Genomic DNA, 20,355 nt, shown 5'->3' with positions numbered 1-20,355 from the left:
AGCCAATAGACTAACCTTTCGATCAGTACCAAATGCGTAAAGTTTCATAAGTGAATGTCGAAATGGCAGATTAAAAACAAAAGGTGTACCAACCCACATAAAAACAAGAGAGAACGCTATAGTCGGGTTGGTGCCCCGACTATCTAATACCCGTCACTCAGCTAAAGGGAGTTCGAACGCTGTACTCGGGTTGGTGTCCCGACTAATAATCGTAACTTAGATAAAGGGAGTGCGAGGGAGATAGATATATAAATTTTGATTGCGTATAACTTTTTAATGAATGGTCCGATTTGAAAAATGTCTTCTACATTTCGATAGGTATAAGTATACACAACAAAATTGCATTTATACTTTTTTGAAATCTTTAAAGATGTCGGCGCAGGACCCATTTTAAAATCGTTAGTGGGCGATTGTGGGCGTTAGAGGGGGCGTGGCGCTCGGCTAAAATAAACTTGCGCTGCGTAGGAAGCCAAAGAATATGTGTGGGAAATCTCAACCTTGTAGCTTTTGTAGTTTCTGAGATCTCAGCGTTCATACAGACGGACAGACGGACAGACAGACAGACAGACAGACGGACAGACGGACATGGCTAGATCGACTCGGCTAGTGCCCCTGATCAAGAATATATATACTTTATGGGGTCGGAAACGCTTCCTTCTAGCTGTTACATACTTTTGCACGAATCTAATATACCCTTTTACTCTACGAGTAACGGGTATAAATACAAGGAAAAATATTTTGAAATTTTTTTTTTTGCAGTTATTGCTAATTTTGATTGGGAAACAACTTTGCATCAAAACATTTTTGTTTTAAGCCCCAGAAAAAAAGTTGAAAATTTGACTTTCGAAAAAAATTGTCTAATTTGCCCACTTTTCAAAGGGTGCTTAATGGGTTAAGAAAATTTTTGTGTCATTTAAACGGAATTGAAGTGCTCTTTCCATAGGTGCCAAATAGCTTATATTATAAGTTCAAAATATGAGTACAGTTAACATTCAAATTTGTGAAAATACTTTTGACTAGGGTTGTATAAACTTCGGCAGGCCGAAGTTAACTTCCTTTCTTGTTTTCTCCTTTGACAACTTCATAATTCAATCTTCCTCGAAGTGTTTAACTACACATTCAGAAAAAAATCCGTTCGAAACGTTCAAAAATCAAGGCTAAACGGGGTCAAAAAGTGCGTAAGCCCGTTTGGTGTCAGTTCACGAACGCTTGTTCATAAAATTTGACCGATATACTGGCATGCTTTGAACGAATGGGGCCACTTTTAGAACATATTGGTGTTGAATTAGGAAGATTTAAGAACAAACGTTTAAAATGTGAAAACAAAAAAAGGAGAACGGATTGTTCGCAAATCATGAAAAATGTTCTGGATTTTTTTCGTTCTTTTTTTTCTGGGTGCAGCTTTCTTAAATATAGTGTTCTGTCCCGTCCAATGTTAAAGAAATTACACCAAATAACAATTCAAGACAAAAGCCTTTGAACGATTTATTTTAATTTTCTTCGAAAAACGGGTTTTTTAATTTACACGCTCAAAGTGGCATCAACATACACAAAATAAGTAGTTTCGAGAAAAAATTAAAAACTTTTTTTCTGATGGTCAATTAAGCAGATTCTTTTTTTAATATATTCAAAGATTATTTACGAATGTTTTGCGGCTTTATATTTTAGTTCGTTTTTAATTTTTGTTGTTTTTTTCCCGTTTACTTTTGGCTGATCTATCCGGTTGGTGAGCAGTTCATTTCGGTCTTAAGTCACTATTAAAGTGGAACAACAATGTTTGATCCCAACAGACAACATAATCCAAACACCATCCATCATTAAAAAAAACAGCCAAAGCACAACATGTGAGCTGGGGGCCTGCTTTTAGACTTCACAACAACACCCATCATATCATTGGCATTGTCATTTTGACGCAATTTGAGTTGCTATGCCATCCATATTAGAAATTTGCAGGGCGTTTATATATAATGGCCCAGTGACAACAGAACAGGAACATCAATCATTTCCGTGCAATCGGATGACAATGACCCAGGACCTGCCATAAGGTGGTGTAAGCCCCAACGAAGCTTATTTTTAATATATAAATGAAAGTTTAGACTGACATGTTGATGAATTGAAATATTGCCGCACGAATGCGCTACGCAGGTAATCAGGCATTAAATTGCCGAGCCGTAAGGAAAGCTCCGACAGGAATAGACGAGCACAGCCTGAACTTTACGCTTTAAATGGTTCTAAAGTGGATGTTTTGCTTTCGAGAGTGTGGGTGTGCGTTTGCCAAATGAAGTAATCAAAGAAGGGGAAACGCAGAAGTAAACAGAGATTGAACGAGTTGGGCGGCCCATCGAGGAATCCGATATATCAGGCTACAAAATATTTATTTAGTCAAGTCAATTTTATAGCCATTCGATTTTTATAGCAGAAGGCGTAGCTACAAAAAATACCGCCCTAAATTATGCACAGGTTGTCATTTCCACTTTCCGTCTACATACCCTCAAATTTCCAAGAGAGTAAATCAACTGAAAAAAAGCAATAAAAGACAGCAACTAGCTTAAAAAATAAAATTTCTCCATAGACAATATTTCTTTACAAAAAATGTACTCGTCCCAAGTAATTGGAAAATATATCTGGGACAAAAATATAGGTTTGTTAAAGGATTGATGGATACTGCAAATTATTAGAAATCTAATAAGGAATAATTTTACCAAGGAATTTTCTGAGTGCAGGTTCTTGCTGGGTAGGTGAATGCTTAAACGTGCAGGAAAACGCCAAGATACGCTAGCACTAGCAAACAGAAGAAACATCAGCGGAAGCGCTTGCGTGACAGACTGTACATATGTATGTACATTAGGGCGGACCAAAAAATTAAATTCTTTTCGCACCCCTTAACATGGTATATTAAAGTATGCAAAAAATGTACGTGAAAACAAAACAATTTTTTTTTCGAGATTTAGACCTTGCGAAACGTCTTCAAAGTTTGCTTTAAAATTACTCATACGATATGTATAACAGTTCGAATTTGGTCGAAAAAAATCGCTCTCCAATTTCTTGTCTTGTCAAATTATGAATTTCGTTGGAATAATTGCTAAAAAAAAAAGGAGAACAAAACATCAACTGAATTGTTGATATATATGCCACCTTGATCAGAAAAACTTTTTGATCGAAGGCAACAGTGCGTATGGGTGATAAACTTTGAAACCAATTCGCAGACCCTAAAACACGATTTTTTTTTAAATTGTCTTTTGGTGTACCTTGAATACCACAATGCGCACCGTATAAGCGGGTTGGAGTAGGACCTTAAAAATTTCCATACAAATGTGGACCGCCCTGTCTGTGTGTTCGTCTGTTGATTGCTTGTGCGGCTGTGTTTGCCATCTGAACTTTAAAACTAATTTGAAATTTTAATTCAATTAATTTGCCTGCGTATTTTTTAATGAACATGTCAGGGGGTCGTAAAGTTCCATCGCCTGTGGGCCAGGAAATTGTTTAACCGAATGCTGCGAAGGCTTTAAATAAATCATGATGGCAGGTGTCTGGATTGGAATTTATACAGACGAGGGGCTATCATCTGACAAATCGATCTGCAAGACGAGGCGGTGGAAGTACTTTGCTGTCAATTAAACCCCTTTCAAGCAAACACGATGCCATTATTATTGCGTTCTAACCAGGGTTCGTAAAATATCTCTCACAATCTGCCATTTTGCGCAAATAAAATTATTTTAACATAGGGTGGTGATATTTGTCACAATAAAATTAGGAGTAACCAAGCAGAGCTGGTGAATATTTTTCTGATAAGCATCACAACTGCATTATACTGCTTTTTGAACTCAAAACATTTTCCTCAATTTAGACATTTTGTCAGGATAAAATTAGGAAAATAAAAATCAAAATAAGGCTACTAACACCAAGTTTAATTAAAGTACTTTTTCTTTAATATACAATTCATATCTTCGTAAACGCAGGTTACATCTTCTGCTTCTGCCCATTATACATAGATCGAACAGTTGAGTTTTCGGTGCTTTTTGTCTTTGACAATATTGTCAATGATCACTTAATCACTCGTATGGCATTTTCCATCATTTATTTTTACTATGATGAATACTTTTCGATCAGTGAGCGAATGTATTTAAATGAGCAAAGATGACAAATTGTTTGAATCGTGATCAATATCACTATGCAGCATAAAAAATGTACCTCGATGGATGCTATATTTTTGGATTCGTTAAAAGTTCCCAAGTTAAACTGCGTTTTCCAAAAAGTTCCGCGACGCAAGGATTCTTAGCAAAAGGACAACAAACTTTTAAAAACACAGGACGGCAAGACTACTACTATTTTGACCGCAGCTGTATGCTTTTACGTTTTTTGACAATGTTTTCTAAAATTTGTTTCTCCCTTAATAAAAATCCTAAAATTATTTTAAGTATGGGGTTTGAATGATAAAGAGTGTATCTTTTAAAACTTTAACATCGAATCAAACCATGCATCCATTTGCCTCTGAGAGCTCCGCAAAGTTGGCCAATTTCAGCATTTTTCGAACTTTGCTAAGAATCCTTGCGTCGGGGAACTTTTTGGAAAGCGCAGTTTAACTTGGGAATTCGTAACAAATCCAAAAATATAGCATCCATCGAGGTAAATTTAAAAAGCTGCACAGTGTATTTATTTATTTTTATCAATGTCGGCTTATTTTTAAGGGGTTATATAGCTTTTTTGAGCGAAAAAATTGAGGGAACTTTGGATTTTTTTTTGGTGTGTAGCAATTATTTTATGACAGTGAAGTTATTATTTATTGATAGTACATGCTTTTATCGAAACAACAAGCCTTTTTTTTCAAAAAAAGTTGATTTTTCGAGTTCTAAAAATTTTATTAAAAAAATCTGATCTGCGAAATTAAAATTGGCGCATAAAAACTGAATCGTTCACGAACTCGGCACATTCATTACGAATATTTAAAAAAAAAATTTAAGAAGATCGATCAAATAGTTCTTGCGCAATCGTGGTCACAGCGAAGGCACTTTTGGAAAAACACGACTTTGAGATAATCGCATTCAAAGTTTTACGTTGACGTTGAACTATTGAAGTCGAGCGCGGCAAAACGCTGTTTTCCTATCGAACTATTATTCGGATCTGTATGAAAATTTGGGAAGATGTTCTCTAGGGGATATACTTTAGGATTCAGCAAAAAAAAAATCGTTTTTTTGAAAAAAAAAAAAAAGGTATATAACCCCTTAAGGGGAGAGATACATATAAAACTGTAATTTTTTCAAATTTTTCGTGATTTTTTTGAACCAATAAGGAATTGTGCTTGGTTTTCGTAACTTGGCATATTGATTACTTTGTTCTTATATAATTTTAACTTTTTGAGATACACGATCCGCAGCTGAGGAAAACGTGGTTTCGAGAAAAAGGCATTTAAAGTAATGGATATCAACTGCACAAGTAAGGTGGGTGCCGTCATCCTGGTATAAGTTCCAAAAGGAATTTTGGTATACAAAGAGTATGCAATGTGATACTTGAAATTGAAATTTTAGTATATTTGCTCTACTATTTAGGTCCCGTATAGCCTAATATTTTAGGTCATCGTGAGCCTTAAAATTAATGCATTTTACCTAAATAAATTTGCATGGAACTCTGATAACGTTCTAGCGATGCTATAATTCCCAACCAGTTATAGCGCGGCATGCATGGTAACCCACTTCGATCGTTGAATAAAACAGCGATTTCACTGCTGAACAGTGAAGCCTCTTCGCTCGTTTTTGTGTGTTGGCATAATGACGACTTCTTGAAGGCTAAGCCGACATTGACCTCGAGTTAGCTATAAATTTCTCTGTATTTACTTTATAATATTAAACATGTTTCAGTACATATTTTTAGGCCAAAGAAAGCCTAAAATTTTGGACAGGGGTTTTCTCATATTTTAAGGCAGCCAATTACCTAAAATCTAGGCCAAAAATTACCCCATTTTAGGCCATTAATGGCCTAATATTTTAGGTCAGACAATCCTACATTTTAGGCCATTCAAGGACTTAGCTCCAGTTTTAGGCCAATTTTACCTAAATTCTAGGCCATTTTTTGACATTTTAGGTCATTTTTTTTCTGGGTGTGGTCCGATCCGGCTCGCTCCGACATATGCACTACCTGCAATAGAAACAAGACTTTCGGGAGAGAGAGACGGAGAGACGGACAGACGGACATGGCTTGATAGACTCGGCTATTGTTGCTGATCAAGAATATATAACATAAGAATATACCACATAAAGTATTGTGGTCGGAAACGTCTCCTTCACTGCGTTGCAAACATCTGACTGAAATTATAATACCCTCTACAAGGGTATAAATATATTTGTAGCTGATACAGTCATATTTAATTAATGTCATTTTTGTTGATACTTTCGTTTTAAAAATGTAAAGACCTTGTTTGATTCAGCTGAGTGTCACGCCCATTTCAATGCCTACATAACCCTTCAATGCTATAATCGGTCTTAATCTAAAGATTTTTTAAGAGTTTAATTGAGGTTTAATTTCGTTTAAGTCAGTTATAACATTAAATTGTTAAAACGCTATAAGAACGCGACCTTGGTTAAGCAACCTGAATAAGAAACTATTTATTTTATATATATTTTATATATAAAATATTTAGTATGGTATGAACCGATTTTGGTCAACAAATACTAATTTTGCTGGTAATAAAATGCCCTTTCATATGTGAAGCTAGAAAGGTGTCGGTTTGAGGCCGAAATAAGACTTAAGAACCATAGATTTATACTCCCCTTGCACCAAGAACTTAAATATTTTCTCTGAAAACTTGTAATGAGAAATTAAATTATTTCCGTCTCCCTTTCTCGCAGGCAACAACTGCAATTTGCCAGCAATAGAATCGCAATTATGGCAAATTCGAACAAAGCTTCGTCAAAGTTCATTACCAGCAATAATAGAGGAAATAACAACAAGTGCATCTGCAGCAACGGCGAAAGGAGGGCCCACAAAATGTAATCGGGACAGGGCGCATAACTGAAAAGGGCCCACTCAGCTGCGCAGTGGGCAACGGTCACGGGCAACAGCAATAGCTACAACTGAATCGCAACAATCGACCACAAGCGCACACTACAGCCACCACATCAAGAAACCAAACAAAAATACGCATCATAAATGAAGTTAACAATCTGTCAAATTGCTAAATTATTTCTGCTGTTGACAGCCTTCTTCTTTCTCAATTCCCCCAGCGCAGTCTCTTTAGCCCTCGGCCCGAATCCCACCTCCTTCTCCTCCCACTTCCGCCCAGAAACCGTCCTTGTCCTGCAAGCCGCCAAGACAGCTGCGGATTTTGCTACAACGCCAGCTACACAATCGGCTGCGGCTACGCGGACCTCCCTGACGACAGCAGCAGCAACAACACTTAGCAGCAATTCAATTTGGCCAACAGCAACACAAACAAAGAGTCCACGTAATGCGCGTGGGGCTGAACGTCAGAAACGTCAGAAGCAACAGCCCGCAGCCCAGCAGCAGCGACAGCAGCAACAGCAGGGACAGCAGCGACAGCAGCAACATCAGGGACGGCAGCAGGAGCAACAGGGACAACAACGACAAAGACGACAGCATCAACATCAAAATCAACGACTGGCCGTTTTAATACCTTCTTCGCTGCACGTTGACATGACGCATGTGCAACAGGGGTTCCAGAATTTCCTCGACTTTTTCCAACTGCATTTATCTAATGTCAGCGTCGATTTTCTACGTGATGTGGGTGAGTACACACAAGCCGAAAAACAAACCCATCAGGAGCAGGCCAAGCATCCTTGTTTGCCTTGTTTGTTGCCACAGCCCTGAAAATCCCTGCCAACATGCATTTAGACATCGTGTTTTATCGATGATTTGTATGTGCCTGAGCTCAAGTTTCCCTCCTTCTTCTGTGTGAAAAATTCCACATGAGCCGGAGGCTGAAGGTGGCAGTTTATGAAGATGAATTGGCCTGGCCGGCTGTTTGCTAGGGGTAAATGTTTGCTGGCAGCCAACAGGGCGGAAGTTATGGGAAACTTTGTTAATTGAGTGAGGAAATACAAATCAAGCGAATGAAATAAAGTTGAAGTTATCTAGACTGGAGAACCTTCAGAGAGAAGTCACTCAGATCGGGATGATTTGACTTTGGCAGCCTGTAGATGGCGTTGGTTCCGGCCCACTGCAAACCCAATTTGCATGCAATATGCTTTGATTTCTCTTTTCGTCTTCCCCCGTCCTTTCCTACCTCATAAATAACCCTCGTTTTTTGCCAAGAAAATTTAACCTAATTTCAGCACGTTCCACTGTGGGGCGTCTAGAACAAAATGCCTGCCAAAATGTTTTTTTTTTAAGATTATCCAAAATGTTGCAATGCAACTTTAAAAACAATTGAATTCTCTATACAAATCAAAAAGAAAAAGTGATCTCCCACTAAAGATTTTTAGAGTTGATTTTTATACCCTTGTAGAGGGTATTATAATTTCAGTCAGATGTTTGCAACGCAGTGAAGGAGTCGTTTCCCACCACATAAAGTATATATATTCTTGATCAGCACCAATAGCCGAGTCTATCAAGCCATGTCCGTCTGTCCGTCTGTCTGTCTGTCCGTTTCTATGCAAACTAGTCTCTCAGTTTTAAAGCTATCGAGATATGTCGGAGCGAGCCGGATCGGACCACTATTTCTTAAGGCTTCCATAGGAATATTCAAACAAATATAAGAAAATTCATTGTAACTTAGGAAGTAGGAAGTAGGCGTTTTGATTCTTGACTACTTAAAAAAAAAATTTAAATAGAAACGCTGAATCTGGAATCCCTGGAACTGCAACGAGTGAGCATTACTTTATCTGCAAGGGTATATAAGCTTCGGCTGGCCGAAGGTAGCTTCATTTCTTGTTCGAAATAGAATTGTAGCCAATAAGAAAACCAGAAAGTAAGCTACCCTGCAGGAAAAATGCGAACTAGTCTGAAAAACAACTAGTTATACAACTAATATAAAGCAACCAGAATTTGTCTGAATGCATTTGGACTACAAAGGGTCTAAAAAATGTATGCTTTTCGAAAAAATGAATAATACAAAACTACACCCAAAAAAAAAGCCGAAAGTTTACAGTTAATGAGCGTTGTATTAAAAGTATACTACAGCTAGTGTTAGACTGTCAGTATTAATTCAAAACTAAATAATGTAGGGAGCAGACTTAATAGAGTTAAGTTAAGACTAAATAGTGTTAAGTTTATGCCCTGAGTTTAATTTCTATACCGAAGTTTCGATTTTCGTTCCTGGTGTGAGGCCAGGATGCTCTGGTTTGGAACCTGGACATTTCGAACAGAAAAAGTGTTACCACTTTTTATTGTTATTCGACGCGTTAGTATTTTAATTGTTTGACATTAGTGTATTTTGTAAACGACGCTGCGGTCTGTTTAAGGTTTGTTTGTGAAAATTACTTGTGAAAATTTTAATATTTGCTTATTTTGGGCTTATTTGAAATGTAAGTACATTAAAATTGTGTCTTGGTGCATAACTAATGAGTAAATTCTTTTCCTTTTACTGACACCACCTTGAACTGCGCTCCAGATGCCGGGAACTAAGGATCTTGCAATTGGCTTGCATTTTTTCTGACCGCGGCCAGCGTAATGTTAACTTCAATATCAGCGTCCTCGACCAAGCTTCGGTATTCATCTGGACGGCGACCACTCTGGAGATGATCAGCGACATAAGCGGTAAAACGGCTGCATTTGCGCAAATATGCTTACATACGTACAGTGGCTCCATCGCATAATCGGACACCTACTTTCATAAAATAAGCATGCCAAAAAAATGAATAAAATGGGTTAAATTCGTCGTTTTTTTTGCTTTTACTTATATATAATGCTAATATCTTCCAAAAATATAAACAAAAACAAGAGAGAACGCTATAGTCGGGTTGGTGTCCCGACTATCTAATACCCGTCACTCAGCTAAAGGAAGTGCGAACGCTGTACTCGGGTTGGTATCCCGACTAATAATCGTAACTCAGCTAAAGGGAGTGCGAGGGAGATAGATATATAAATTTTGATTGCGTATAACTTTTTAATGAATGGTCCGATTTGAAAAATGTCTTCTACATTTCGATAGGTATAAATATACACAACAAAATTGCATTTAAACTTCTCGGAAATCTTTAAAGATGTGGGCGCAGGACCCATTTTAAAATCGTTAGTGGGCGATTGTGGGCGTTAGAGGGGGCGTGGCGCTCGGCTAAAATAAACTTGCGCTGCGTATGAAGCCAAAGAATATGTGTGGGAAAGCTTAGCTTTTGTAGTTTCTGAGATCTCAGCGTTCATACAGACAGACAGACGGACAGACAGACGGACAGACGGACAGACGGACATGGCTAGATCGACTCGGCTGGTGATCCTGATCAAGAATATATATAGTTTATAGGGTCGGAAACGCTTCCTTCTACCTGTTACATACTTTTGCACGAATCTAATATACCCTTTTACTCTACGAGTAACGGGTATAATTACATATTTTCCACGAAAACACTTAATTTTCCAACAAAAACAACAAAAAATCCGATTTTTAAGGTTCAACGAATAATCGGACACTCGCTAAATATGGTTATTTTTTATGGAACTTGCTGCAAACTTGGGGTTTTTGGCATTGAGATTACTTTGTAGTAGAAATTAAGAGAAGAAACCATCACTACACTGCAAAAAAAAGTTGAAATGACTCCAAGGAAAGCCATTTTCTGTGAAACTTCGTCAGTTGATTGGAAAACTCAATTTCGAACTGAAAACTGTACGGAAATTCACTGCATTGGTCGGAGAAGTCAAGTCCATTGTCCAGGACATTATTATATAGTTCCGGGATACATTTTAATTTGACAATAGAGGCGGGGAAGGCCAAATCAAGATGTTAATGACGGCGTAATTCCAAAGTACCTTAAGATTTTAAAGGATAAAAAATATTTAAAAAATTATTGTTTAATGTTTCTTTCGTTGGTCTGAAAGTGTATTAAACAACCAACAAAATGAGGTATCGTTTATAAAAATCGGTTCACAACTTACCTAAAAGATGGGTTCGAGAACATTCTTGTTAAGCTGAAAGCTTCGTTTTTATTGAAATTTGTATGGAAATCGTGCTTTTTGACCAAGCAGTTATTGGTTTGGTTATAGTTTGGTCCATTTTTTAGGTAAGTTGTGAACCGATTTTTATAAACGATACCTCATTTTGTTGGTTGTTTAATACACTTTCAGACCAACAAAAGAAACATTAAACAAAAATTTTTTAAATATTTTTTATCCTTTAAAATCTTAAGGTACTTTGGAATTACGCCGTCATTAACATCTTGATTTGGCCTTCCCCGCCTCTATTGTCAAATTAAAATGTATCCCGGAACTATATAATAATGTCCTGGACAATGGACTTGACTTCTCCGACCAATGCATTGAATTTCCGTACAGTTTTCAGTTCGAAATTGAGTTTTCCAATCAACTGACGATGTTTCACAGAAAATGGCTTTCCTTGGAGTCATTTCAACTTTTTTTTGCAGTGTAGTGATGGTTTCTTCTCTTAATTTCTACTACAAAGTAATCTCAATGCCAAAAACACCAAGTTTGCAGCAAGTTCCATAAAAAATAACCGTATTCAGCGAGTGTCCGATTATTCGTTGAACCTTAAAAATCGGATTTTTTGTTGTTTTTGTTGGAAAACTAAGTGTTTTCGTTGAAAATATGTAATTTTTGTTTATGTTTTTTGGAGGTTATTAGCATTATGTATAAGTAAAAGCAAAAAAACGACGAATTTAACCCATTTTATTCATTTTCTTTGCATGTTTATTTTATGAAAGTAGGTGTCCGATTATGCGATGGAGCCACTGTACATATTTTGTACATGTATTGTATTAATGTTTGTTTGTTAAATTAAAAATTACCTTCAGTAATTTATAAAATGTAAAAAATATTTTTAATAATATATGAAAAGTACAAAACAACATTTTTTATATTTTGTCTCTTTTATACGGGGTATAATATTTATACTGGCATTATACTAAATAGTATACAAAATAAACTAGCAGCCTTAATTTCAGTACACTGAGTGAGTATAAACTGTATACTCGTTAGTTTAAACTTGACAACTTCGAAAGTTTCATTTTTATACTTTCGAAGTCCATTAGCTTAATACTCAGAGTATCGAGAAATTTTTGACACTCAATAGTTTACTTTTAATGTAGAAATAGTTTAGTTTCTATGATCATTTTTTTTTGGGTGTAGTGAAAAGGCAACTTTACTCGGACTGGTACCTTTCTGACAAAAAAACCTTACAAATATTTAATTGGTAGAACAAATACATGTTAAAGTCCAGTTAAAAGACAACTGGAATTAAACTACACTCATAAAAATTAATTTCTAAATTTTGGAAATCTCTCCATTGAATCGGCCTACCTTTGAAAATAGAAAAAAATTTCTTGTTATTAGAAAATTTGCTTTTGAATACAGAAAACCTTTCTTGATGGAAAAAATTCAAGAAAGAATTTTTCTTAAAAATAGAAAAATGAAAATCTCATACGTAGGGGAGAGTGGGGGAATTTCGTCAGCATTTTTTCAAAGCTATTTTTTGTCCATCTTGAGACACGTTATCATATTTCTATTTTTATTGTTGAATGCGGTTAGCACCAAGCTTTAAAATGTGACATTCCCCTATTTTTTTAATTAGCTTGGTGATTTATAAAAAAATAAAATGTAAAACCAATATACTGGGGCAATCTCACCACACAGGGGGGTAAAATCACCACACAACTGGGGAAATTTCGTCACCTGAAAAATGTAGGGAGTTTAACGCCTGAAAATATGCTACACTGATCAAGCGTACCATTTTTGTTGACGTCCTATATTTGTTGCTGCTGCTGGTAGTCTGCTCGTTAGCCAGCTCGTCAAATATAAAAATATGTATTTAAAATAGGTGCGAATTTACCCTTAGCGTACGGTGGCGAAATTTCCCCAGACCGTACTTTTTTAGAAATAATTATTTTTCTTGCGAAATTAGGCGCGAAGTTAAAAATCACTGACGCAGAAATGCACATTATAGCACTGTGTATTATATAAAAAATCGTGTATCTTATTCCTTTTGAATTGTGGCATACAGAAAAAATTTCGTCGAGAACTAAATGTAGCTTTTGAACTGTTAAAACACATTTAATATTATAGCTTAATTATGGCCTTCTGTGCAAAACAAATGCATTGGTTGTGTCTGGCCGTCTTGAAGGACTAAAACAAAAAAATTATATATTTTTACGACTTATGGATTCCGAGATATTGCAGGTGACGAAATTGCCCCTGTGACGAAATTCCCCCACTCTCCCCTATGTTTTGCCGTCGCAGCCAAAACATTTTCTACGTATTTAAGGACAAAATCACCTTTGAATATATGAATGAAATGATCCTAGAATATAGAAAAGTAGCCATTGACTTCCTTCGGCTGCCGAATGTTAACGACAAGAAAAACGAAGTGGGACGAAGGGCCTACTCGGCCCGACTACTACCCGGCTACCGACTTCTCTGATCCCCCGAGCGTCAGTTGTGAAAAAAATTCGTGAGTGATGGATAAGCGGATAAGAGGTGAAGCCTTTTTCCAAATATTCAAAGGTATGTAAATATATAATTTTTTGTATACAATTGTATGTATGTAATTAAAGGAAAAATTTCAAATCTCTTTACCAAGCTTATACCAATTTAGTTGAATTGTTTTTTAGCTAAGAGCTACGTACATATGTACATACATTTGTACATACATTTGTGGGTGTAGAGTTCTATAATAACTTTATCTTATTACTCGCAGTTGCATCAGCCAAATAATTTGTTTGGCGAAGCTGTAATTTTGTTTTAATTTTGTAAGATAAGAAAAATATGTTGTATTTGTTTTACATACTTATGTATGCATGTAAATATCTATGCATGTACGCGGCTCACCCGATCTGAAACCCGATTTTCAACCCTTTCATATTCTGCTCTTCTCTCTCGCTCGCTTGACCTACGCGTCGCGACGTTTCTCTCTTCTCCTTCTTAAAATTGTCATGATCTGCCCCATGGTGAAACTATACAAGGTGGTCTCGTCAGCTCTGCTGAGGACGTTAAATATGTTTACCTCTCTGTCTCTCTTAAGCGATAGAATGAGAAAGCTAGATAGAGACTGGCTCAAATAACGTCCTCAAAAGAGGGCAGCTCTCGCGACGAGATCACCTTGTATAGTTCCACCATGATCTGCCCTGCTTACATTCGGTCTCCCTTCGCGCAAAGGACTGTATGTAAAAATTTATGTATGTATGTACGTGTCTCTCCCGTGGATCACCTCAGCTCATATGAAGTTCAACAGACCTTGGGTAATAATAATGTTTTCTTAAGTCAAAAATGTGTTATTTAAAAATATTTATATGTTAAGTGTTAAATGTTTTAAGTATAATTAAATATAATATGCAAAAGAAAAAACCAAGTTACATTTCATTTCTAGGGTTTCAGTGTTAATATAAAACTTCCTTTCAAGAAATATTATTTCTTAAATCAAGAAATAAAATTTCTTGAAAGGAAATTTGAACAAGAAAGAATTTTTCTTGTTTAAAAGGTGCCTTTCTAAAAAACCCTTTCTTGAAACAAGAAATTTAATTTCTTGAAACAAGAAAGAAAGCACCTTTGAAACAAGAATCGCCTTTCTTGTTTCAAGAAATATTTTTTCTTCTTTTAATGGTGGGTTTCGAAAAAACCATTTCTTGTTTTAAGAAAGTTAATTTCTTGTTTCAAGAAATATTTTTTCTTGTTATAAAGGTGCCTTCCAAAAAACCCATTTCTTGAAACAAAGGCGAGGTCACCTTTGGCAAAAATTCAAGAAAAAATGTTCTAGATTTAACGGAAATTCTTCCATTTTTTTTTTGAGTGTAGATGCAATTGAAACTCATATGATCCAAAAATATAGCCTAGGGTGTAAATGTCATGGGAAATTTATCACAAAACCAATTAAATAGGCATCGCCAAGTACTAGTAAAATCCAATCACTTGATGGTTTAGAGATTAATTTTTAGTTTTTTCCTGAAAATATTTTTTAGTGTAGTTTAACAGCTGTAACCGTAAATTGGTTAACAGTCACTAGTGCAAAACTAGTAGCAAATGGACTAGTTGTTTCCGACGACAAGAATATGGAAAATCGTCTGATTTTTTAAATATTTAATTCGAAATTCAGAAATATTTAAAAAATAATATCCTCAAGAGTAGAAGGTAATATTTCGAAAAACACCGAAGCTAGAATTTTTTTAAACTTTTTTTTCGATCCTTCCTATGGGAGCTCCTTCACTGCGTTGCAAACTTCTGACTGAAATCATAATACCCTCTGCAAGGGTATAAAAAGAATAAGGTTTTTTTTTGGATATTCTTGGACGTAAAATAGTGTTACACCCTAGATCCCCGTTTAATTTTTTTTTTTTTTAAGTTTAGATATTAAACTACAAATTTTGAAAAAATTAGCCTGCCCGTTTGTGCCTCTTCTGAGAAAACCGCAGTTTAAGTTAGCGTAATATGTTCATAATTTGAAAAATCGTCAACCCTGGTTCATCCGTGCGCCCCAAAAATCATGAAGATATTTTACTTATGTGAAGCTATTGATGAAAGGTATTGATGAAGATAATGATAAATTAATAAACAAAATTGGGTTTTAAATTTAAAATTATGTTATTTTACTAAAAACATAGATATGAAATAAAAACCGATTTCTACCAGATTTTTTTGAAAATATGCTATATTTCCTTGATTGATTAAACTATGATACCTATAAGATATCATTGACCAATTTAAAAAAAATGTAAGCATTGAGTTAAAAATATAAATAATGACTTAATCCCAATTTATATGAACCAATATTGAAATAGAACCGAGATTTTCCCCTTTGTAATTAGATTTTATATGGCAGCTATAAGATAAAGTTAACCGATTTGAATCATGTTATTTTTCAAAAATCAAGTTAAACCAAAAAAAAATAATGGAAAACTTAAAAACCTATAAAACATTTTTTTTTTATTTGTTTTCTCAAAAAAAACATTATTTTTTTCTTTAAAATTTCCTACAACAAAAATTTTGTACTAAATAAATTCACCTCATCGAACTTTTTTACTTTTCCGGTTCACAACGAAAATATAAGAACTTCATTTGAACGGTTTTGCGAAATTTTGAGTTTTACCGGAGTTATAGGGGTCAAAACGTGGCATTTTTGACACTTTTTCGAAAATGTTGCACTCAGTCATTAATTTATAACTTCGGAACGGTTAGATTTATCTTTATGATGTTTTCACTAATCGCTCAAGAATTATTATGGCTTTCCATAAAAAAATTTAAAAAAAATTAAAAATTTTTGTTCTTAAAAATAAATCAACATTTTTTTTTAGTTTTTATTTTTTTCAGTGTTCTTCACCAGCTATAGAGTTTAAAACCATTTGAAAATAAAGTTTGATTCATTACGAAAAAGATCCAAAAAAAAAAAGAGTGGCCCGGCCAAAGGTTTTTCGCAATATCGATTTGAAGAAGGGCGCACAGCGGTTTCCCATACAAAACGGCAAAAAGTCCCCCATTGACAGCTGACGCTACGCTCGCTACGGCATGTGTTGACCAGCCAGTTTTCACGAGCAAGCCGTTTTAATCAACTTTAACAATACCTCATCAAAAGATATCAAATAAAAACACCTCTTAACGAGGTAAAAAACTAGTGACGATCGCACCTTCAACGTACAAAAGTTCTGATATCAACTTTTGTGACGAAAAATGATTTTAGATGCGACTAAATAAGTACGCTACCTAAAATTTACTCGTTCGGCCCGCTTTAGCAAATATTTAATATCTACACGAAAGTGTTGAGGCGTGCCGAGCTTGCAAAAGTTGCTATTTGCGTATAAAAATAACTTTTAAACGTGACTTTTTACAGTAATGTGTTACATACCAAAGTTTAAGGAATCTCAAGGGCTATACAGTTTAAAGTTTTAAAGAAAATCGTTAGAGCCGTTTTTGAGAAAAATAAGAAAAAGCTAAAAAAAAAAGTTTTAAAAAATTGTCCTTTGTTTATATCTTTTTAACTATTTCATTTACACAAATTGCATATAGAAGGCGTTTATAGCATTTAAAAATACCTTTCAAACGAGATGCAGCACAAATTTTCAAAACTTAAAAAACATGTTTTGGACAAACTGACAAACTGACAAACAGAATTAAATTTTCATTTTGGGAAGACGTAGAAAATCTTATTTTGGCTATAACTTTTGAACGGAGCGTCGGATTTTATCATATGACCCCTCATTCGACGGGTATTTTCAATGGGAACACAACTAAAGCATTGCGAGTGGGCATTTATCCCCACCGGCCCCAACAGCTCCAAATTTCGAAATTTGTCCTTTTTCACTTTCACCGCTCTCTCTCCCAAGCCAATCGATTTTCTTAAAGTCTTGGTATGCAATCCTTTAAGTTTTTGCAATACCTTTCGATTGGTGTATTACTTATTACGATCGGACTATCACAGCAGATTTTCAATTTTGCGGATATATAATAGTAGTCGCCTTCGCACACTCTCCTGGTGCGCTTCGTCACTACATGGACTGCCGTCCATAGTGATAATCGCTATAAAGCTCCGCTGATTTAAGGCAGACTTTTGGCGTTTTCGCCCCACTGTGCGTCCTGTCTTTGACTGTTTCTTTGGATTAGGGAAGACGGAAAGTAGGCACCTAGCTTTGGCGCGTTTTCCAGTAAAAGTTATGGCTTTAATTACGGAAAACTCTCCTTCCTTTTCTACTATCTTTCCTTTCCATTAACATACACATAGAGCTCCCTGCTGATGACAACTTACAATTCTTATTGTTGTCTCGAATTTAATACTTATTTAAGTCAATAGTGGCTTACGTTCGGTCTTTGCAATAGTTTCTATGCCAAAGGGGGACCTCGGGGTTTAATAAGGATTAGCAGCTGTCACTGCTGGCATATCAATTTGCAGAATAATTGTAAAAAAATAACATGGCAAATGCCAGTTGCAACGCACAGACATTCACTCAGACTTACACAAGAGCGCAACATGTGTAAGCATCCAATCAATCCACACCGCTCTTTGTGAGCTATTTTATATAACATTGTACGTAATCCAACTATTTTCCTGGGCAAGATCCCCTTTTCACTCTGTCCTGATATGGACCATTTTAGAAGCTTTTGTGCCTTTGCCAACGGTGGTCAACAAATAAACTCGCAGACTTTTCTCCGGACATAAATTACAACTGGGGCGAGAAAGGAAACCAAATGGCCATATGCAACTGGAACCAATTCAATATTTTGCAAAACATAAAAACCTGCAGCACAAAAAGGCCGTCAAGGTAAATTACGGCAAATTGAATTTATTTGTACGGGATGAAGACGTTATGTTAGTTTGGTTTGCAAATTGAATTTCGTTGTCGGGCTCTTGAGTCAATTTAGATGGCGTGCAAGTTTTACCTATTATAATAATTATTTATGACACCTAGCAGGCATCCCACTAAATTTAAGATGTCAAACTTAAACTATTAGCTTTAAGAACAACACCTAAATGGTTGCAATGGCAAAAACTTTGGCGCCAAAAAGGGGAGCGACAAAGTTGGCCATGTGTATATAGATGCCCGAGCTTACTCTGAAAACAACTTAAAAGCGCAGAGAAAGCTAGTAAAAATAATATGCCAAATAGCCTGACAAAGAAAGTACTGGCCGGGGGAAAAACTTTTCCAACTGAAAGTACCCGCGAGAATCTGAATTAACTTTCAGCTTATCGCAATCTATGGCCAAATTCATTTAAATGGATAATCTCTTGGGCAAACCTAATTCGACATAAATATTCACGAACATAAGTTGAGAGTTTTTTAAAGCAAGCAAAAGAAAAGCTCTAAAGCCCCCGACTAGAACAGAATTTTATGGGATTCTGATCTCCCAGGTATTTTTGGTTACCATTAGGTACCCTACGTCAGCAATATCTAACGGAGTGTTTCTCCCCTGTCAAGAACCATCGGTGCAAAGGGACGTGAATCACTGGCATTCAGAACTCTGTCTACTTGTCGGATACTTGGCCAGTTCCTTGCAATGGCCAGGTCGAAAAAGCGATGCCAGTTTGGATATTTTTAAGCCAAGCACATACATGTATGGTTATTATATTTAAAGAAACAAGTGAAAGGGTTTCCGACCCTATAAAGTAAATATACCGGCCTGTTCCAGTTTTCACTCGGAAGTGAATTTAAGTCTAGCGGATTTAAGTCCTCCTGTCAAATGCTTGGCAGAAAGTTTCCATGTGAATTTTTCGGAAATTTGATTTCGTGACTTTCGGAAGTGAAAACTAGAACAGGGCCGATAGTATTGATGAGGATCACCAGCCGAGTCGAGCTAGCCATGTCCGTATGCCTGTCGGTCTGCCTGTTTAAGAGATCTCAAATAGCTAGCAAAAGAAACCGCTATAGTCCGGTGCCCCATCATTAGATACCCGTTACTCCGCTAAAGGGAGTGTGAGAGATTGAGCTTAATGCGCCATCAGTTGAAGAAATTACGAACCAATTTCCATCAATGTCAAATTCATGAAAATCGTCTTATTCTGTTCGGGACACTTTATTGGACATTGGTGGCTCGCGAGATTTTTTGAAATATTTATTTTCTGAAGGGAAATGTTATGCCCAACGCGTTTCTCTTACTAAATATTTTGTTGGTCTTCAATCTTCTAGGTATTTAGCAAAACTTCAAACATTCCCTTTGGTGTGGAAATAGTAGATGGTTCTATATAATAACACATGGTCTTTATTTTATTTCTTATGACTTCTATTGGTCATAGTCGCAGTATTGGTTGCCCTAGGCGAGAGTTTGATGCAGTCAAGCTGAGCAAAATGAACTAAGTAGCGGGTAAGGGCGGCAAAACAAAAATTTGACAACTCGAAATTTTTAAGGAATAATGGAATTCAAGGAAGAAAAATAAAAAACTTACAAAAATATGGGCCTCCGCGTCAAAAAGCTAAACCGCATTTTTAACAGCAAAAGGAAAGTTTGAAAAAAAAAACCACAACAAATGTACTCTGTTCTAGTGTCCAAAGTGTCCAATAAAATTTTATGAACAAATTATCTCTTTTACCCTATACCGTTAACAGCGAAAGTAAGTTTCGTAATGTAACTACTGTTATTATTATTGATACCAGTCTTATTCCAATGGCTCTGTCTAACCAAACTTTCCCTCCTATTAGTGCCCCCTTCTTCACTATATCTCCATAAGCACAATAAAACTGAATTTTTACTTTTTTATAATCTTTAATGGTATGGGCGCCAGACACCTATTAAAATTGTCTAATGCGATTTTAATATATTATAATA

The 20,355-nt window shown here is 35.9% G+C and overlaps 1 protein-coding gene across 1 annotated transcript in view; it reads left to right on the top strand.

Moving 5' to 3' along the window:
- Window positions 1–20,355, top strand: part of LOC108060248 (uncharacterized) — a 275,381-nt gene that overhangs the window by 84,109 nt on the left and 170,917 nt on the right. Inside the window, exon 3 of the mRNA XM_044394777.2 lies at window positions 6,843–7,738. Within this exon, the coding sequence (XP_044250712.1) occupies window positions 7,144–7,738 (595 nt within the window). The 5' untranslated portion in view covers window positions 6,843–7,143. The remainder of the gene's footprint in view (window positions 1–6,842; window positions 7,739–20,355) is intronic.

The sequence above is a fragment of the Drosophila takahashii genome, chromosome 3R (assembly GCF_030179915.1).
Source record: "Drosophila takahashii strain IR98-3 E-12201 chromosome 3R, DtakHiC1v2, whole genome shotgun sequence".
NCBI lineage: Eukaryota > Metazoa > Arthropoda > Insecta > Diptera > Drosophilidae > Drosophila > Drosophila takahashii.
This window is presented reverse-complemented; position numbering and strand designations above follow the sequence as displayed.